This window comes from Mastigoproctus giganteus, chromosome 13 (genome assembly GCF_048544385.1).
Source record: "Mastigoproctus giganteus isolate SK-2022 chromosome 13, ASM4854438v1, whole genome shotgun sequence".
In the NCBI taxonomy this organism is placed as follows: Eukaryota; Metazoa; Arthropoda; class Arachnida; order Uropygi; family Thelyphonidae; genus Mastigoproctus; species Mastigoproctus giganteus.
The window spans coordinates 4,972,201-4,993,922 of NC_143587.1; the positions used below are offsets into that span (position 1 = coordinate 4,972,201).

At 36.3% G+C, this 21,722-nt stretch overlaps 1 protein-coding gene across 2 annotated transcripts in view; it reads right to left on the reverse strand.

The window, feature by feature from the left end:
- The window catches only part of LOC150075728 (eukaryotic translation initiation factor 4B-like), a 178,061-nt gene that overhangs the window by 33,365 nt on the left and 122,974 nt on the right, over positions 1-21,722 (reverse strand). For both annotated transcript variants that reach the window (XM_090388176.1, XM_090388177.1), the window contains exon 10: positions 14,707-14,878. In XM_090388176.1, the coding sequence (XP_090244302.1) occupies positions 14,707-14,878 (172 nt within the window). The remainder of the gene's footprint in view (positions 1-14,706; positions 14,879-21,722) is intronic.

The window sequence follows — 21,722 nt, forward strand, 5'->3', positions numbered from 1 at the left end:
GTGGCATTCAGTCCCTTTCACTAATCAAAAAATTAGTGATGTGAAAACATCCATAGCCTACCAATGGAATGTAACAAAAATGCAGATTGCAACAAAAATGATCAAATAGTTATATTAGAGTCACCTGTAAATGATTACATATACCCATTTATGTATTATGTCTGTAAATTAAGTGTGTTCTCTGGTCAATTTTGCCTGTTTTGCTGGACGAAAAAAACCCTGGTTTCTGGTGGGAAACCTTGCTATTATGCCTGAGACCAACTAACTCAGCCACAGAGTAAAAAAAAGTCCATTAAAGTTCCTCGCGTCATTGATGGGATTTGAACCTAGTCCTTTTCCACCCAGTGTGGAGAGTAACACAGTAGCATACCACTGTGCTACCTGCACAGACTGCCGATTGCAACAATACAAATACTTGTATTGCTGCAATCATGACTGACATCATACTATTCAACAAATGGATAATTAGTCTATCGACTTGGATTTCGTTAATCTCTTCTAAACATTGATTCAGTAGAAGTAGCGGATGTGAGCATAAAATGTTACATTGTTCATAACTTTGGTTCTAGCTGTTCGATTTTAAAACGGTTATTTTCAAAGATGTTTTCACATAAAACATCTTTCATGCATACCAAGTACACATGCAATTTTTTTTTATTGGCATTCCAATAAACTGGTAGATTTCTTTCAAGCCTTTCATTGCTCTTGGATTTAAAGCACAATTGATAATCATGTTTTATCATATAATCACACTTGACGCGTTGGTGCAAAAGAGCAATGTTATTCAATATTTGAACACTAAATCCTCCAGTTGTTTTTTCAGCAACAAATAAGTTCTATTTGGCATTTTCTTCCAGAATAGCCCCATTTCATCAGCATTAAAAACTTGATCAGGTGTATAAGAACCTTTCACAATTATTTTAGCAAGCTCTTGTGAAAATTCTTTATCTGCCTTTGCATCAGCCGATGCAGCTTCACCTTCGACTGTAACATTATGTAATGAATACCTTTTTTTAAACTTCTCAAACAATCCTCTGCTTCCAGAAAACCTAGTTGTTTGATTTGCAGATGACTGTTAAGTACACTTAATCTTATGTCATTGTCATTTATGGGCATTCCCTTTTGGATGTTATACTCTATCCATATCATCAATGCTTTGAATTTATGGAAGATTCTGCTGACACGCTCATTCTAATCTCTTCATTTTTTTAATTGTCCTAATTGTAGATCATTTAAATTAAAATAATTTTCAACTGCCATTGAACCTTCCCCACTCTTTAGTCAATCTAATATCTGAATCTTTGTATCCAAAGATATCTTTCCCTTCAAACCTTTTTTTTTTTTTTTTTTTTTAAGTGTGGTTTACATTCAAGGTCTGTAAAATAATGCAAAATCACGTGTGTGGTATGCACAAAAGATGTTTTATGTGTAAACATCGTTGACGACACCTACTAAACAAGCAAAAGATTCTGATCATACATGTAATTTGGAGTCTTATCTCCTAATCATGAACCGATTAAAACATTCTTGACCACCTCAGCTGGTTGCAGAAAAACGTTTATGATTTGCCTCTTCATGGAAATATACAACTGCTTCAGTAATACAGACAAGTACTGTAACGCCTGCATTGCGCTTCAACTGGTAAGGCTGAAGTGCATGTAATGTAAAGATCTGGCAAGTGCTCAGAGCTGGTTTATGCCAGCTCTGAGCACGCCCAAGATCACCTCACATGATCCTCTGCGCGATATCCTCTCCAGACTCCGTTCTTTTTGTCTTTCCGTTTTTTCCAGTTAGCTGGTTAATGCCAGCTCTGAGCACATCCAAGATCATCTCCCATGATCCTTTGCTTTAAATGCTTTACTTTACTTTAAATTTTGCAAGATATCCATTTGCCCGGTTACCAAAAGGATTCTGCCATACTCAGTTTTCTGCCTGTTAGATACGATTTTGTGGGTGTGTGTGTGTAATAATTTTATTCTTTATATAAAAGGTACTAAATAACATCAATTATAGATCACCACAAAATTAAAAACATACCATACACCTTTTATAATGAAATATATAAATTTAAAAAAATAAATAATAAATAAGTTTAAGTAACTTAAACCCAAATTACGTGGCACTCTTGGAATGTTGTTGTTGTTGTGGAACCTTGGTTGAAAATCACTGGGTTAGCCAGAGCCACCTACATGGTAAGCCCCGAATCAAACATTTTTCTGCAATGAGCTGGTTTATGCCAGCTCTGACCACATCCAAGATTACTTCCCATGATTCTTTGCTTTAAAAGCTTAACTTGACTTTAAATTTTGCAAGATATCTATTTCTCTGGTTACCAAAAGGTTTCTGCCATGGGCAGCAATAATTAGCCCAAAGCCACCTAAGTGGTATCCCCCAAATCATAAACGTTTTTCTGCCAGCTCTGAGAACAACCAAGATCAACTCCCATGATCCTTTGTGCGATCGCCTCTCCTGACTCAGTTTTTGTTTGTTATGAAACAGAAATAACGTAATTTCCATACCACAAAATTGTGACAAATTGATTTTACTACCATTCAAAATTTAGTAGGTGCTGCCAAAGATGTTTACACATCCAAAATAGATAAAAAATAATATTAAATTACCTACATATATAAAAATTATTTTAGTAATCATAGACAGACATACCTGTATGTATTAATTTGTAGAACATTAATAGTATGAACCAGCGCTATAATGCTCAATACATTCCACATTGATATCAATATTTGTAATAGAATAAGAGAAGTTCACCTCAATATATGTAGAACACTTCCGTATTATACTCTTCAGAAATTAAAACGAAAACAATAAAATCGAAAATCGTACGTTACAGTAAGAAATAATTAACAATAATTAAAAATCAAATGAACACAATTATAAATCAATTTAATGCAATTAAAAAATTAATTTTTCTTAATAAATTTTTAATTGTGTTCATTTGATTTTAATTATTGTTAATTATTTCTTACTGTAATGTAAGATTTTCAATTTTTTATTGTTTTCGTTTTATTTACCATAGAGTATCATACAGAAGTGTTCTACGTATCATGAGGTAAACTTATCTTATTCTTTTACAAATAACATAATTTAATAAATCTGCTTAGTTACAAGTCAAAAAGCTGTGATCAGAGAGTCAAGCTTGGAGACGAAAAAAACAAACTTGTTGTACATGTGCTTAACACGTTCCGTGCAGCACCAATTTCACACCCAAGCTGCCAAACTTGCTTTAACATGTTGACTGCCACATCAGTTGCATATCCAACACCAATAGGTTTTATACAGTATTACTTAAAGATTTAATTACCATCAGGGGTAAAGGAAAGAGTTTTTCCTTCCGTAAAGGCGATTACAGTGGTCTCCAACAGTTTTTAAATTCTGTACAGTGGAATCAACTGATGATGTTACCAACAGTAAATTCTAAGTGGGAAGCATTCAAGGAATTAATCGTGGATGCTACTAAAAGTTTCATACCTATTAAGAAATATTGTTCAAGGTTTAGGCCTAAATGGTTGTCAAATGAACTAATGGGACTCGTAACAGAGAAGAAAAATGCATTGGGATGCATACAAATTAACACGTGACACAGAAGCCTATGATAGCTACAAGTTGATCTGTAACCAAGTTACAAAGGAGATTAGGCAGGCGAAGGCAGATTACGAGAAATCCTTGGCAAAAGATACTAAGAAAAACAGCAAGAATTTCTTTACTTATATAAACTCTAAAAGGAAGGGGATGAATCTGATTGGTCCACTTGACATCGATGGTTCGACTGTTGATGATCCTGCTCAGATAGCAAACAAACTGAATGAGTATTTTGCATCTATGAGGAATTATCACACATGAGGAATTATTAAGGTTTGAAAATGGCAGAAGGTTATCAAATTGTAGCAGAATACTTAATGATTTTGTAATAACTGAAAGCAAAGTGGAGGAGAAATTGTTGAAGTTAAACATAAGAAAAGCACCTGGGGTGGATGGGATCTATCCAGTTATATTAAAGGAGGCGGCAAAGCAACTAAGCAAACCCTTAGCCATAATTATGAGAGCATCCTTGGACTCAGGGGAGGTTCCCACGGACTGGAGATGTGCAAATGTATCCCCAATTCACAAAGGGGGATCGAAGGGTGACACGAGTAATTACAGACCAGTTAGTTTAACTTCTGTTCCGGTAAAATAATGGAGTCGCTGGTTAAAGATGCATTGCAGGATCATCTAGACTAGACAGCAGCAATAATTCAGACACAGCATGGGTTTGTTAAGGGAAAGTCTTGTCTGACAAATTTGATAGGATATTATGATGTAGTTACAAAGGAACTGGATGCAAAAAATAATTTTGATATCATATATTTGGATTTCAGGAAAGCTTTTAACACTGTTGCGCATGGAAGACTACTGTACAAATTGGAGCAGAATGGTATTAAGGGTAAGTTGCTACAATGGATAAAAGGATAGTTAAGTGGGAGAAGACAGAGGGTGGTTATCAATGGGTGCTGCTCTTCTTGGACTAATGTTATTAGTGGAGTCCCACAGGGTTCGGTGTTGGGTCCACTGTTGTTTTGTATATTTATCAATGATATTGATGAAGGTATATCAGGCTTAGTGTCAAAGTTTGCAGATGATACAAAGGTTGGCAGGGCTGTTAATGATAGTAATGGCAGTGTGCTACTGCAACAGGATCCAGATAATTTGGGCAGATGGGCTAAGAAGTGGCAACTGAAGTTTAATCTTGACAAATGCAAAGTACTGCATATGGGTAGAAGTAACCCCAGAGAAACGTACCAACTGTCTGGTACTACGCTTAAGGTGGTAGAAAATGAAAAAGACCTGGGAGTAACTGTGCAGGCAGATATGAAGTTTTCTGAGCAATGCAGACAGGCTGCCAGGGCAGGTCATGGGGTTTTGTCAATGATATATAGGAATTTTGCTAGCAGGAAAAAGGAGGTGAATATCCCTCTGTATAAGGCAATGGTCAGGCCACGCCTTGAGTACTGCGTACAGGTCTGGAGGCCTCATTTTAGGAAGGATGTAGATTTACTTGAGCGTGTACAGAGAAGGGCAACAAGATTGGTGAGGGGAATGAAGGGATCCCCTTAGCAAGAGAGGCTTAAGTTCTGCAAATTGCAGTGGCTGGAGACTAGGCAACTGCGCAGTGATCTGATTGAGGTGTATAAGGCCTTGAATGGGTTCAGCACGCTGAATTCTGATGGGATGGCATAAATTCAAATTAAGAAAAGACAGATGTAGATTAGATGTGGGGAAATTTGTCTTTAGCCAGCGGGTTGTTAATTGCTGGAACAAACTTCCATCTGTCGTTGTGGAAGTTGATAGGTTGAATAAATTTAAGGAGGAACTGGACAGGCATTTGGAGGGAATGGTGTGATTTTTTTTTTTTTTTTTTTTTTGGCTGATGCTGCATAAGCTCATACATTTGCTTTCTTGCATCACATGCCACTACTACTAATATCCCTGTTCTTAGTGTTGTGGCATATGAACACATTTGGTCCGATAAATCAATGCCTGCTTTTCCTTTATTATATGATAGAATAGGAAGTGGTTTTTGTTTGGCTTCTTTTACTGGTGAAGGGTCCATCAACCATTTCTGGGAATGCATTGGTTCAGTAGTCTCACATCTTGCCATTTTAGAACAATAATTCCATTTTTTCTTCCTTGGTGATCATCTTCCCTTTATTTAGTTTTGAGTACAACTTCTTTGGGCATAAATTTTTTACCGGCTCATAACATACCAACAACATGAGTTTTTTGATGAAGAAATGATAACACCAGATTGTAGCTCATATAAAAATTGTCTACGTACAAGGTGTGACCTTCATTTAGAAGTCCTTGCAATAATTCTTTGCAGACCTTCGCAGCTAAACCTACGGATAGTCTAATTTTTAAATTTACATGAATAAATCTTACTTGACCAGGTATATCTTTCAGTTGAACATAACTGAACAGCTTGATTCCATATCTGTGAGCTTTATTTGATATATATTGTTGGAATATCAGCCTGCTCCTCCAAAGAATAAGAATTTCTTATTCTTATTCCTTGGAGGGGCAGTATATATTGATGTAATATATTGAGTATATATTGACGTAATCTTGGCCGGGAAAAAAATATTTTCAATATTTGAGCTGCAAAACATCTATCAGTGTTGTATCTTACTGAGTGTCCCCTGGAATGGTAGTTTCATTGTCTGAAAAGTGAATGAGGCATAACAATTCAAATCTGTTGCGGGAAATCCAAATAATTAAATTATTTTTATAGATAGGTTTGGATGACCAGTAAAGATCTGCCTAATCTTACTTGTCCCATCCACATAAGAAGTGAGAAAAACTTGATCTCATCAGCAGTTGTTGAAACCCACTTTTTTAGATGACTCTGCTGCAAAGCTCGGGTACTTTGAATTTTCTGTTCGGCATATCTGTTTGTTTCTGTTACAATAACATTTATCACCAATTTTAAACACACACACCAACCGTTTATGATTGATTGAATAATGAAATAAAATAAAATAAAATGATAGAAAAGACTGTAAAATAATATTTGCAAAAAACTTTTAATTATTTACAAAAAACTAAACTATAACAAAAGTAAAAAAGGTTAAAATGAATTAAAATATAAATATAAAAGCGATAAAAAACACTACTAGAGCTTTCGGAGGTGTCTTCCTCCTTCCTCAGTAATAGTGAGACTTAAACGACACATCCTTAAATACCAGGTTCATGGCACACGTGGATGACCAGGCAAATTTTCCACGTGTCCAGACCACTTCTGGTTCTGGTACAAGTGAAAGGAATGCTGAGTATGCGCCTGGTCATCCACGTGTGCCGTGAACCTGGTATTTAAGGATGTGTCGTTTAAGTCTCACTATTACTGAGGAAGGAGGAAGACACCTCCGAAAGCTCTAGTAGTGTTTTTTATCGCTTTTATATTTATATTTTAATTCATTTTAACCTTTTTTATTGTTATAGTTTAGTTTTTTGTAAATAATTAAAAGTTTTTTGCAAATATTATTTTACAGTCTTTTCTATCATTTTACTTTATTTTATTTCATTATTCAATCAGTCATAAACGGTTGGTGTGTGTGTGTGTTTAAAATTGGTGGTATGAATAATCCCAACCTCAGAGGCCTTATTGCAGAAATAACATTTATGACGTTTTCATCAAAAAAATAATGAAAATGCCTTAAGATGAGTAATATTTCTTGATATGTCTATTTGCAGACCCAATTTGCCTGTAAAATGAAATCTTTTTTTTGGCATCCTTCGTATTGTCCATTCAATGACTTCATTTGTTTCAGTCGCTTCAATCTCAGGTTCTACGGTCTTTTCAAATTCCTCATCAGTGTCTTCTGCCATCCAGTCTTCAAGCACTTCAAATATTTTCTGGTATTTCAGTATCCTCTTTATTTGAAGAAAGATCAGTCAGGATCTTTTACCAAATTACCAGAGTCAATCTTTTTCATCTTCAGAACTACTAGTAAGATTTTCAGCAATTTCTCTCAGTTCCTCTTCTTTTAGTAATTTTCTTTTCGCCATTGCTTTTTCAGATTTTTTTTTTTTTTCTACAACACACTTGTGCAAATTTGTGGAGAAACACACAACACAATATAATGGATAATACAGTATGCCAACAAACTTGTTTTAACAAAATCTTTAACAATACTGACAAACTTATTCCAACATTTGTGAGTTTATTTTATTGCAGCATGCGCATATGATATAAACTAATCACAAATGACCTTCATATGTGTGCCATAACAACGTCCCATATATGTGGCTGATGTGGCTTCTCAAGAAATAAAGTAATCTACTGGGCCACACCAGCCACATATATGCGACACAAAAAAAAAAAAAAAAAAAAAAACCCTCTTGTTGATATCACTCAATAAATAATAAACCCCTCTTGTTAAAATATCACTCAATAAATATTGAGTGATATTTTAAGCGAAAAAAAAACAACATAACACTCAATAAATATTGAGTGTTATGTCGACATAACTGACATTACAATATTTATCTTAGAATTACTACTACTAGCAGTAGTAGTAGTGGCATGTGATGCAAGAAAGCAAGTGTATGAGCCTTTGCAGCATCAGGCAAAAAAAAAAAAAAATTTACAAAACGATTCACTCTAAATATTTGTCCAGTCACTTCTTAAATTTATTTAACCTTTCAACTTCCACAACAACAGATGGAAGTTTGTTCCAGCAATTAACCATCCGCTGGCTAAAGGCAAATTTCTGCACATCTATTCTACATCTGTCCTTCCTCAATTTCAATTAATGCCTCCTTAGGTTCGTAATCTGAACAAGTGGAATAATCCTATTAGAATTCAGCGTGCTCAACCCATTCAGCGCCTTATACACTTCAATCAGCTCATCTAGCAGGTGCCTAGTCTCCAGCTGCTGCAATTTGCAGAACTTAAGCTTCTCCTGGTAAAAGGATCCCTTCATTACCCTCACCAATCTTGTTGCCCTTCTTTGTACACATTCAAGCAAATCTACATCCTTCCTAAAATGACGCCTCCAGACCTGCAAGCAGTACTCAAGGCGTGGCCTGACCACTGCCTTATACAGAGGGACAATCATCTCCTTTTCCCTGCTAGCAAAATTCCTGTATATCAATAACAACACCCCATGGCCTGCACTGGCAGCCTGTCTGCATTGCATGTGTGAATGCTTATTACAAATGCTTATATTATTTTCAAACAATTTATGTTAATAAATACAGTAACAAGGTAGTACTTACATTAGCTAGTGAACCAGTTATATGCTTTATAATACTAACTATTTAAATATTTTATTAAATCAAATTATTTTCTAAATATTTTTTGGCCCCAAGAGAATTTTTTTCTTAAACTAGCTTGGCAGTCAATGGGTTAAACATTTGTAATGTACTGTATGTTGTTTAATACTGTACTTATAAGACTGCACATATCATTACAGCATTATTAATAAGGGGTACAAAAAAGTACAAAATACACTATAAAACAAAACAAACTTTTATTTAAACAATTTATAATTAAAGATACAGTACTGTATACATACTGATGTTTGAACAGCTGCTTATATTATTTTCAAACAATTTACGTTAATAAATACAGTAACACGGTAGTACTTACATTAGCTGGTGAACCAGTTATATGTTTATAACACTAACCATTTAAATCCTCATTGTATAGAATAAAATATTTTATAGCTTAATTATTACATCTAAATACAGGCAGGCTTTACGGGTTCTCGGGTTTACGAGGTCCCCCCCCCAAGTATCAACAAAATCGAAAATATGAACATTAATTGCAAAAAATGAATGTTAAACATTCATGAATACTGCATGCCAAACCACGTGTGTAGCAATACAATACAGTGTACCCGCTTTACGATATTAATCAGTTCCAGATGTCCATCATATTGTTAAAATATCGTAATGTGAACCCAATAACACATTGTTTTTTGATAATTCGTTTCAAGATCTCGGAAGTTGAAATTTTCGCTGTATAACTAAATTATTTCCCTCTCTAAAATATCATTTTTAAGGACACGAGCGTGAACTTAAGACCATATCGGTCTTTGAGGTTGTCACAGACATTCTCTCAAATATGCCAGACAAGCTGTACTTGCTACCTGGGTGTCTAAAACGGTGATGGAACTGATATTCGGGTGGCACTCAAGTCAAGTGGACCCAATTTCGGCGAAGTCTGGACAGTCTGTGACAGCCAAATCCTCGGCTTGCACCTTCACGATAGTGGGACTGTTAGTAATCCAGGGTATAATCTCCATGCACAAGTACATGGTGGGTGACCACCCAGGTGTGAACCAAAGCAAGCAGGGGTCGAGATGTGGTGCCCACACCACATGGAGGAATGTCACCCATCTATGTTACTAGGCAGCACTGGGTGATAGATGACTCTCATCAACCGGTGCAATAGCACCGCTTTGCTTATTGGAGGCTTGAAGTGGTGGAACCCATGTTTTATCTCCAGAGCTAAGTTCCGGTCAACCCTTCCCCATCTCTTCCATCATTCAGTATGATTGATGACTTTTGAGGTTATGATGAACATCATGGCGAGATCCAATATTCCTTACATTTCGAGGGTACAGCTCTAAAACGGTGTTTGCAGGCAGGCAGGCCGGCCGCTAGATAGTACACCGGACCGAACCTATTCGTAACTCTCAAGGAGGCTTCCGGATCAGCTAGTGTATAATCTTCCTACATCTACTCTGCCAGATAGTGACTGGAGGGAGTCTGAGTAGTGTGTATGTGGTGGGCATTGTCGAGGCCACGTTATGTCAAGGATCCGGGCATATTCTTACCATGTGTACGCCATATCCAAAAATTTCATAGTAAAAAATTGTCAAACTAATAGAGCAAGCTTATCTACGAAAAGGTCTAAACCTCCCAAACACTTCTTAATTCATTTCACAAATATATGTGGTCTCAATTCTAATCTCAACGATGTCCATTTCCACTTGCAGTCTGCCAAACCCCATGTACTTTTTCCTGACAGAATCTCAGTTATCGGTTGATTCAACTACTGCTCATCTCAGATGCCCAAATTATTCACTGTATGATTCCTTTTGCCTCAAAGGTGGTACTTGTGCATATATCCGTTTCTGATATTCCTGTCAGAGACTTTGCAATTTGGTATCTCCTCTCTTTGATCTTCTCTGGCTTAAAATCTCTCTACCTCATTGTGTAAAATTTTCATCTGTTGTCTCTACCATTCTCCCAACTCCACTAATCACTTGGAGCTCTGACTTCCTCTCTTTGCAACTTGACTTTCTCCAGTCCAACTTTCCTAACAGTGAGGTAATTTTCCTTGGTGATTTTAATGTTCACAACTCCAGCTGGCTTCCGTTTTCTAGTCACATCGACCCAGCTGGTCGAGATGGTGAGGCTTTTGCAATTACTAATGACCTTGCACAGATTGTTCATTTACCTACAAGAATACCGGACATTCCTAATCATACAGCCAATACGTTTGATCTTTTTCTCACAAACAACCCTTCTAAGTATACAGCTGAAGTGAGATGTCCTTTAGGAACCTCAGATAACAACTTGGTGATTGTCTCTTCTCCAATGGAGCATTTATCTCATGGCTATTCCCAACCTCATATTGTTTGGCATTACAAGAATGCAAAATGGGATGACCTGCGAGATTTATTTTCTTCTTTTCCTTGGTCAGATTACTGTTTCAAAAATTCTGATGTCAACGTTTGCTCAGATCATGTCAGTGAAATTATTATTGCAGGAATGGAATCCTTTATCCCACACTCCACTTTAAAATCTCGTCCTTTATCTAAACCTTGGTTTTCCGATAAATGTGCTAAGGCCGTTCAGGAGAAGAATACTGCATATCGTAATTGTCTTGTTTCTAATTATTCAGTTTCATTTTTTGCCTACACCAAAGCTCGCAACATTTGTAAAGCAGTTATTAATCAGTCCAAACTAGATTTTGAACAGGTAGAAAACTTGCTTCTTGCCCTAATGGTAGCCGAGCATTCCGGTCTCTTGCCAAAGCTATCGGCCGCAACTTTTGTCCATCTCTGCCCCACCTCTGTCCAAACCAGATGGCTCTGTTGTCACTTCAGTCGAGGATAAAGTTGACCTGATAGCATCCCATTTTTCTTCCAACTCATGTATTAATGATCTTGGTAAAACACCTCCCACCATTCCCAACACGTTCCATTCAATGCCTCCTGTGGCCTTCCGTCAAAAGGATGTCAGAAGAATCTTGATGCTAAGAAAGCTCCAGGTCCTGATGGTATATCTCCACTTGTTCTCAAAACCTGTGCTCCTGAACTTACTCCAATTCTTTGCCGCCTTTTTTCACTTCCTTATTCCAAAGGTGTTTTACCTTCTGCTTGCTCATATCCAGACAGTTCCTAAAAAGGGTGACAAATCCCTCCTATCCAATTATCGTCCTATTACAAGTACTTCTACTCTTTCTAAAGTAATGGAGAAATCAATTAACTGCCAACTCTTAAACTACCTAGAAACCTTCCATCTGATCAACGATCGCCAGTATGGATTCCGTTAGTGTCGATCCACTAGTGATGTTCTGGCTTATGTTACTCATTTATGGACTAATTCAATGGAAAGGTTCGGTGAAACACAAGTAGTTGCTCTTGACATCTCAAAGGTTTTCAATCGTGTTTGGCATAAAGGTCTTCTAAACAAGCTTCCATCTTATGGTTTGCCAACTGTTTTTTGTAATTGGTTATCCAGTTTTCTCTCTGATCGCTCACTGAGGGTGATGGTAGATGGCTGTCTGTCTTCTAACTTCTCCACTAATGCTGGTTTCCCCCAAGATTCAGTTCTTTCCCCCACCTCTTTTTCTCTTGTATATTAATGACCTTCTTCCACTGACTAGAAATCCTATCTATAGTTTTGCCGATGATAGCACATTGCATTCCACATTCCATTTTGAGAAACCTTGCCCTGCTCAATCATCTTCAACTTCTCGAAAATCTGCTACCAATTCCTTAAATGCCGATCTTCGGCTAATTCTCCAGTGGGGCAAAGACAACTTAGTTGATTTCAACCCTTCTAAAACAGTCTTGTCTTATATCTCGCAAAAAGGATTCTTCTGCTCCTATGCTTATCTTTAGTGACACTCCAATTTCTAAGCAAAATTATATATCTCTTTTGGGGATTACCCTGACTTCTAATCTCTCTCTTGGCACAAGCACATTAGAAATATTGCTTCATCTGCATCTAAAAAACTTGGTTTTATATTTCGCTCTCAGCATTACTTTTCTTCCAAACAGCTGCTCACTCTGTATAAATCGCAAATCCGCCCTGCCATGGAATATTGTTCCCACATCTGGGGTGGTGCCCCCAAAACCTCTCTCAGGCTTCTCGATTTCATTCAGAAGAGGCCAGTTAGGTTAATTAATGATTCATCTCTAACAGAGTCTCTCCACTTGCTTTCTCATAGATGTACTGTTTCTGCTGCATGCCTCTTCTACAGATACTTCCATGGGCACTGTTCTTCTGAATTGGCTTCTATAATTCCTGCTCTCTTTCTCTCTCTTTCAAAACAGTCTGAACACGTGCCACCACCAGCCAACATCCATTTATTGTCCAACTTCAAACTCACAGTACCAACTATTCATCTTCCCCGTTTATTCATTCAACTGCCGTTTTCTGGAACAACCTTCCGTCCTACGCATTTCCTGAAAATTACTGTCTACAGAAGTTCAAGTCCAATATCAACAAATATCTTCTTTCGTCTTCTCAAACTCCAACCCAAGCACGGTACTAAATACTATAGGTTCTAATACCTCTCGTGTGTGGGGTTTACATTAAAAAAAAAAAAAAAAAATATATATATATATAAAAGGTCGTGAACATGGTTTGTAAATTGGATTACCAATTCAAATCATTAAAATGCACTACACTTTCATCATTATCATATGTTCCGTTATAAGAACAAATTTTGAATGGCTTTGTGATATTTTTCTAAAGCACATTTCTGGAGGTTGTAACCAAAAACAAAAACAATTTGCACTTTCCAGTTTATTGGTCTTTTCTGTTACTGCCAGCAATTATAAAAGGGTAATAAACTTGATCTTCTTGCATTTGCGAACCGATAGCTGGTGTTGTGGTGGTTTTTTACATTATGATGGTGAAATGTGTTTCCCGTTTACTGAAATCTTCATTCGTATAAAAAACATAAATAAATTTTCAGAATCTTTTCTTCATTCCTTTTGTTTTAAAGCTTCACAAACTTGTTACTCCATGCGAATCGTGTTAGTTGCAATTTGTGTATGCCGTTAAAAAATTCTTATGCATGCAATCGTTAAATTTATAATTAAAAGAGAAGATTATCTTGGAAACAAATGCCTCTTGAAGCATTTCTGAAGAAGACTCCTTGTGTAACAAACCAACGAGTGTGCATTTAGTCGATGATGATGAAGAACAAACATTCTTTGACATAAGTAAGTCATAAATAATTTCTATATTATTATAATTTGCTTTATTATACAGGCTACATTTTTATTTCTTTCAATAAATCAATCATTGTTTAAACAAACTAATTAGCTAACTAATTTCACTCTTGAAAATGTAACCCCTACTTAACCTTAGGTCTATGGAAAATAAATTCCTGCTTTACGAGTTTGATTTATGAGCGCGTGCTAGGAACAAATTAACTCGTAAAGTTAACCACCTGTATTGCATGCATGTCTGGCAGCCTGATACCTGTGTAACCATAACAGTCAAATAACAACTGGTGCGACATACTCAATAGCTGTACACTACCAATGGGTATAGAGCAACTGCATAGATTTTTAATACAACACTTTTTTTTTTTTTAATTCTTAAACCATGTTAAACAATTAAAAAAAGTACTATATATATAACGAAATTTGTAGCATTTTTTAATCCTACAAAACCAAAATCAGGCAATTCGAGTACCTTGCACATTGAGGGTTATGTGCAAAACCTCCTCCCTCTGAGATATTCTTTAATATCTCAGAGGAGATATTCTTTAATATCCCCTATGATGGTGCTGAAGAGGAGTTTGAGACCCACCGATGTATAGTACATAAAATCTAAAGGGGGAGTTAATTGAAATCTGTTTAATGTAGAACTCAGTTTTCTGGCCCGTCAGTTAGTTAGTTACCAATAAATGAAGTTTCCGTATACTTCAAAACTTAATTTTAAAATATTGTTTACCTATCTTGATAATCCTTTTGTCTGGTTAGACGTTCTTCAATCTCTCTCTCTCTAGCAGCAGTATCTACTGGCTTTGCTCCTCCAAATATAGAGGATGCGGCCTGTGAACCTCCTTCTTCTATAGGCACAGAACGAGGTTTCAACTGGAGTCTGGGACGTTCTCTTGGAGTATCTTTATAAGAAAAAAATCCAATTAAAACAAGAACATCCATATATATTTTGAATTTTTTAAAAAATACAATAACCTTAATACATCCTTCACACCAACAAACAACCCTAAGACTGAACACACTGATTTTACATAATCTCTAAGTAATGTCGTTTTCTTTGTATATACAAAACGTTCCCAGAAATATATCATATAAATCTAGGGATGGAGTATAAGACATGCCACTTCTTGCTCAACATACTTACCTGGAAATATAATGCAAATTTTGACATTTATTTATTTTAATTTTTATTTTTTTGTTAGTTGTTGGCGCATCGGCTTCTGTGGCCATAATGCACCTCCCAAAGTTTTTCCATTTTCTATTGTGATCCAAGCCTGAGGTGGGTTTCGAACCAGCGACCTTTGGGTTGCCAGGCAGGCACTTTACCCACCCAGCTAGCCCGGTTGGCGCACACATTTATTAGTTGTTGGGTAACTATCAGTAGTCCTAGTCCATGATCAAGTGCATAAGGCAATGCTTTGCATTCTCGTTTTCCAATGTACTATGCCAAAATGTTAAGGGGCATACCAATGTGAAATTTCTTATGACATATAAAGTCTCCATCTGAAAGGTAACAATGTAACAGCAAACAAAAAATGTTAAAGATTCAGTAAAATATAGACAAGTGCACAAATAGCAAAACAATCTGTAATTCACACAAGCAATGTTGGAAGTTTTTTGGTCACAAAGGCAATGTCCATCTTGAACTAACCAGAAAACTGAACTGTGATTAAGAACATTCAGTGAAATGTTTCATCATCAGCAAACAATCCAAAAAAAAAAATAAATAAATAAATATATACCACAAGAATAGGGGATGATAGCTGTATGGCTACACACCTATATACAGGTTTTGTCCGTTTGGTTAAAACAGTTCCTAACTACATATGGAATAAAAGCAGTAGGGCAACCACACCTTACATCATGAGTTTTTGATCTGACAAATAAATCAAAAGGTTTCCCCTCTTCCTCCAGGACCATTTTAACAGGTTAACTGTGTGCTGACAAACACATAGATCATGGGGTTTTTAATCCACTTTGAGAGAAAATTTCCTGATTTTCAGAACCATTTTCTTCTGATTTGACAAGAAAAAAGGGGAAAAAAAAAAAAAAATGACATTTTTTGTCAAGCAACCTTTTCAGGCAGCTAACTAGTTCAGCCCCAGTATGAAGAAAGTCTAAAAATGTCACTATCCTCCCCAATCCACATTGACTCAATCATCCTGTAATTTTCAATCCTCGGGTCGTAAAGTTCATCAGTGAAAATGTTAATTCATTCCGGAACTGGAAAAACCTATTTATTATAATGCCACAACTTGGCCAACTAACATCCAAATGGTAGAGTATATCAAGGACCTCTACTTCTTGCCTGAACTGGCAGAGCAGCAACTCCACGGATAAGTGAAAACAGCTCAAAGTGTGAATCATGGCATCCTCTATCATTCAGTTTAAACTTTTTGCAAGCACAAACCTCTTGATTAATTATGCAATTTGGGGGGGGGGGGCCTCTGCTTCACTCTTAATGGTCAAGCACATACTGCTCTAGTTTAAGGGGATTTACTTTCGAATAATATTTTTCGTAATAAGGATAGATGGACTAAAATGGGGAATCTGATCTAGATTCGAGTCCATCTATCCTTAAATTGTCTGCCAGCAAGAAGTTTCCAGTTTTTAGGGAAGATAAAGAGAGAGAGAGACACACACACACACACATGAACTGATAATCTGCTGAAAAAAAACATATAACCATGAAAAAAAATAATAATAATAAAAAAAAAAAAAAAAAAATATATATATATATAAATAATAATAATAATAAAAGAAAAGTCAGATTAAAATGTGTCTGTAGGTTTGTCTAGGAGGATCTATATACTAAAAGATAGAATTATATGCTGGAAAGCCTTGTGAATTAACTCAGCACTTAATGGCTTTCAAAAAAAAAAAAAAAAAAAAAACATGGCCTACATTTGAGGATATAATTATATAAGTAGAACTATTTTGTTAAGACAGGATATATTTCAATATCAATAAAGGTAGTGCAAGGGTTTTGAAGATATGAGTCAAAGTACTGCTTGCACACATTAGGATGCTCAAGGATATTGGCTGTTGCAGCTGCAACAGCTGATATTGGCATGATGTTCTGAGGGTAACACTATTTCAATCAAACTGGAAACTAATGAGAAACAAGTTTACATAACTTCAAGGAGTGTGTCGGGGTAAAAACAATACAAGAACATAGTCTTAACTGTATACGATAAGGTCAGAAGTGTAAACAGAAATAGATGGGTTCACTATGGCAAGTGCAATGTATATAGGAAAGAAAGATTAAATTGTGGGGTGACGTTTCTTATTAAAAGTTTTAGCTTAGCCTAAGCTTTCCGAGATTCAGAAGTCACACATACTAGAAAATGACACCAGGGGCTTTCCTAGCCACCTGTTTACACTGCTCAGAAAACTTCATGTGTACTCCTATTATAACTTCCAGATTCCTCTACAATTGTTAATTCAACCCCACCAATATATGTTATTTTGGAGTTGCTATTTTGTAATAGCAACTATATAATCAAAATCTTTCCTTGTACAGTCAGAATTTTGCCATTCTCACCACGAGTTGCCCATCTTTGGATGCTTTTAAGAAGCTAGTTTTTTTTTTTTTTTTTAGATAAATCCATGCTTAAAATGGCCTTACACAGAATTATGACCCTCCTCTCTCTACAGGATAATGTTTGATAAATCATCGATATGACACCAGGGGCTTTCCTAGCCATCTTTTACACTGCTCAGAAAATTTCATGTGTGCTCCTATTGTAACTTCCAGATTCCTCTACAATTAATTCAACCCCACCAATATATAAGTTATTTTGGAGTTGCAATTTTCCAAATGCAAGACTGCATTTTGTTGCATTTAAACACTTTTCTGACCATTGTAGAAGTCATCCTGAAGGAGCACTGCTTGGCACTGATCAGTAACAACTCTCCCAATCTTTACATCATCTGCAAATTGACATGAGGCCCTATATCCATTCATTGATGTCATTAATAAAAATCAGAAAAAACAGTGGTTCAAAAACAGATCCTCGAGGGTTGCCACTTCTGAAACACCCTGGATTACAGCAATCTGAAGAATAGCCACTAATCACAGTCCTATATCTTCTGTCCTGCAGCCATAAAACCATTTTAGAATCTTTCCAGAAATTCCATCATGTTCCAGTTTAAACAGTAATTGCGCATGAGGGACTAAATCCAAATAAACTATGCATAAATTGTTCCCTACATCTACCTCATGAGTAACTGTCAAATATTGTCTCTCTGTTGTTGTGTCTGTCAAAATGCCATTTTTATCTAATGTCGCTGGATTGCACTCTTGATCATTGCCTCTAAGATTTTCCCTACCACTGAAGTCAGACTAATCAGTCTCTAGTTACCAATTACTGACTTCACTCTTGGAACCACCTTTATGTATTGGCGATACACTGGCACTTCTCCATTCCAGAGGAATGTTGTCTTCAGAGTCCAAAGATGCCCTCACAATTAACCTCCTTAGTAGGATCAATACACTCTCTGGCCACCTCCCTCAAAACTAATGGATATATGCCATAAACTTCAAGAGCCTTACTTGCCTTTAGGCTCGAAAGTTTTTCTCATAAACAGTCATTTGTAATTTCGAAATCACTAATTTCAGATGGCTCGACCTCACTCACAACAGCCTCTCCTCAGCATAACGGATCTTTTGTCAGTAAAAACCAAAGCAAAGTACCTGTTCAATTCATTAGCAACATTGGCTGGGTTATCTAAAACTTGGCCCCACACCCAGTGCACAAGGATCAGATCTGAGTTTTCATCTTCTTTATATTCATGTACATGAACTCCTCTGTTACCATTCTTTCCTCTCTTAGCCAGTGCTTTCTTATACTCAGCCTTGGCCTTCCTAAACTTATTTGTGGCACTATATTAAAGATCAACTTGTAGCTGTTGCAGGCTTCAATACTTATCATTGTTCTGTAACTTTCTCATGCTGTCTTTTTCTGCTCTATTAGACTGGTCAGCTCAGTATTCATCCATCCCAACACCTTCCATGATATATTTTTTTAACAGTATATATGCATTCATGGCATCCATGATTATTGCTTTAAAGGTATAGAATGATTCTAATGTATTAGCCCTTCCTCTACAATTTGTCCAATCAATAGATAACATGTAGTGCCTTTAACTGCTATAGTCCCCTTTTTTGAAATTAAAACTCCTTGCCTCTAAATACTGCAACATCTTTCTTCATTTTCAAAATAATGACAGCATGATCACTACCTGACAATGGTTCCTGTACTTTAAGCCTATGATGTCATTTGATTCAACAATGGTGAGGTTGAGAATATTCTTAGCTCTCGTATTTTCTCTAACATGATGGCACTGGTACAAATAATCTAGTTAAAATTTTGTTTCCCATGACAAGTTTTCCTCCCAGTTATTATTTCAATCAGTTATGGCCAGATTGAACTCTCCCATAAAATAAGACATTCACACTTGCCTGCCCATTCCACCTGAATGTAGACTCATTATACCTTTCATCCAACTTACTCACACCACACAGATTCTATGCTGGCAGAAGTAAATTCTGACTCAGCAGATCTTTTCATACGAAGCATGATCCCTCAACCCTTTCCATCTTCCCTATCTTTCCTAAATACATTATACATATCATAATGAAACTCATCAGCCCCAATTTCCAGGTGGTACCACATTTCTATTAGCCCAGTATGTCAAAATCAGTTGCCCTAAACAGGAGTTCAAATTCACCTTCCCACTTGTTTGAAACATTCCTACTGTCAGACATCTTGCCAATATTGGTTGTTGTGGCAACAAACAAACAAGATCTTTGAAGAGGATACTTGCTAAATATTACTTTGACCCATGTCATCAGATAAACACGGATCTATATTACCTATCTCCCTAACTAGCACTTCCCCTGAATCCTTATGGTATCCTCAATGGTAATAGCAAAAATCCTTGCACAACCTTTATTCAAATGAATACTGTCTCAACAAAATAGATTCTTTCTATCTACAAGTGTAGGCCATACAGATAAAAATTTTCCCCCAGAGCCGTGCAGATTCCCTTAAGTCTTGAATTAATCCACAATGAGTTCAACATATCTGTCCTAATGTCTGGACAGAATTACAGACATATGCACATTCTCACCTAATTTGCAGAATTTTTTCAGCACGGTCCTACATTTATCCAACAAATAGTTAGGTCATGTTTGTTTAATATCATTAGTCCCTACATGAATAATAATGCTCTTCTGTCCCCACTCTGATAATCTGTTGGTAACATCAATTGTTGCTCCTGGCAAACACACCCTGGCTTTGGTTCACCTATGTTTATTACAAAAAAAAAAAAAAAAAAAAAAAGTTACCTGTTTCCCCGACAACAGTTTCCCAATAAAATAATCTCCTTCAACCAGAGCAGGCTGGTTGAAGGAGATTTACATGAGCAGGCCCGAAATGGGGTACGTCACATGGCAGGTCAAAAGATAAAGGGAGCTCATGAGTTTCTAAGGCAAGCACCTGTTTTCTCAGCAACTCAAATTCTCGTAATGCACCAAGTTCTAATTTGAGATTGGTATGCCTCTTACATCAGATGTAAAGATGAAAAACCAGCTGAGCCTGGTTTGCCTACTACACTGACCTTAGAACACACATTACAGCAGTGGTTTTCAACCGGGGTGCCGCAACAACATTCCAGGTGTGCCACATAATTTGGGTTTAAATTACTTAAACTTATTATTTTTTTAAAATTTATATGTTTATTTCATTATAAAAAGGTGTACAGTATCTTTTTAATTTTGTGGTGATCTATAATTGATGTTTACTTAGTACCTCTGTATAAAGAATAACATTATTATATACTGTATATATATAATTTGCATTATAAAATGTAATTTTATGGAACCATGGATCAGGAACCATTTAGAAGCCCGAATCGAGGTATCAGAAGAACAAAGTCGTTTTTCAGCTGGGAGGTCACGTATAGATCATATCTGAACATTACGACAGATACTTGAAAAATGCCAATCAAAACGGGAAAAAATCTTTTATGATTTTCATTGACCTTGAAAAGGCATATGAGAGTGTTTCAAGAAAACTCTTATAGGAAGCACTGAAAAAGGCAAATATTGATGGACAACAGATTAACATTATTAAGGCAATTTACAGGAATAATAGATGCAGAATTAAAGCGGGATCAGCTTTGTCACCTGAATTCCACACTTCAAAAGGCTGTTGCATGTCGCCAACACTTTTCAAAAATTTATATTGACATTCGCCTAAGATCCTGGTCAAAAAAATGTAATAAAATGGGATTGCTGATTAATAAGAACACCTATATTCACAATTTACTTTTTGCAGATGATCAGGTGGTGATAGCACAAGACTTAGAAGATGCAAAGTATGCATGTCGTCAATTGTTTGAGGAATATAAACAATGGGGTCTAAAAATCAATTTTAGCAAGACTGAAATGTTGTCATCAGGGCCGGGACACGTTCTAAATATTGCAGGTTTTAAAATCAAACAAGTCGATAAATTCAAATATCTGGGGTCAATCTTACAAAGTGATGGAGCATCCCAAGCAGAGATCAATAAGAGAATTACACACGGCAGAAAGGCTATCGGCATGTTAAACCCTGTTCTGTGGAGCAAAAATATCCTAAATAATTTCAAACGATTGTACAAAGTCTTCTATTGTATGGAGCGGAAACCTGGACATTGAATAGGCGAGCAGAAAACAAATTGCTCTCCATAGAAATAGAT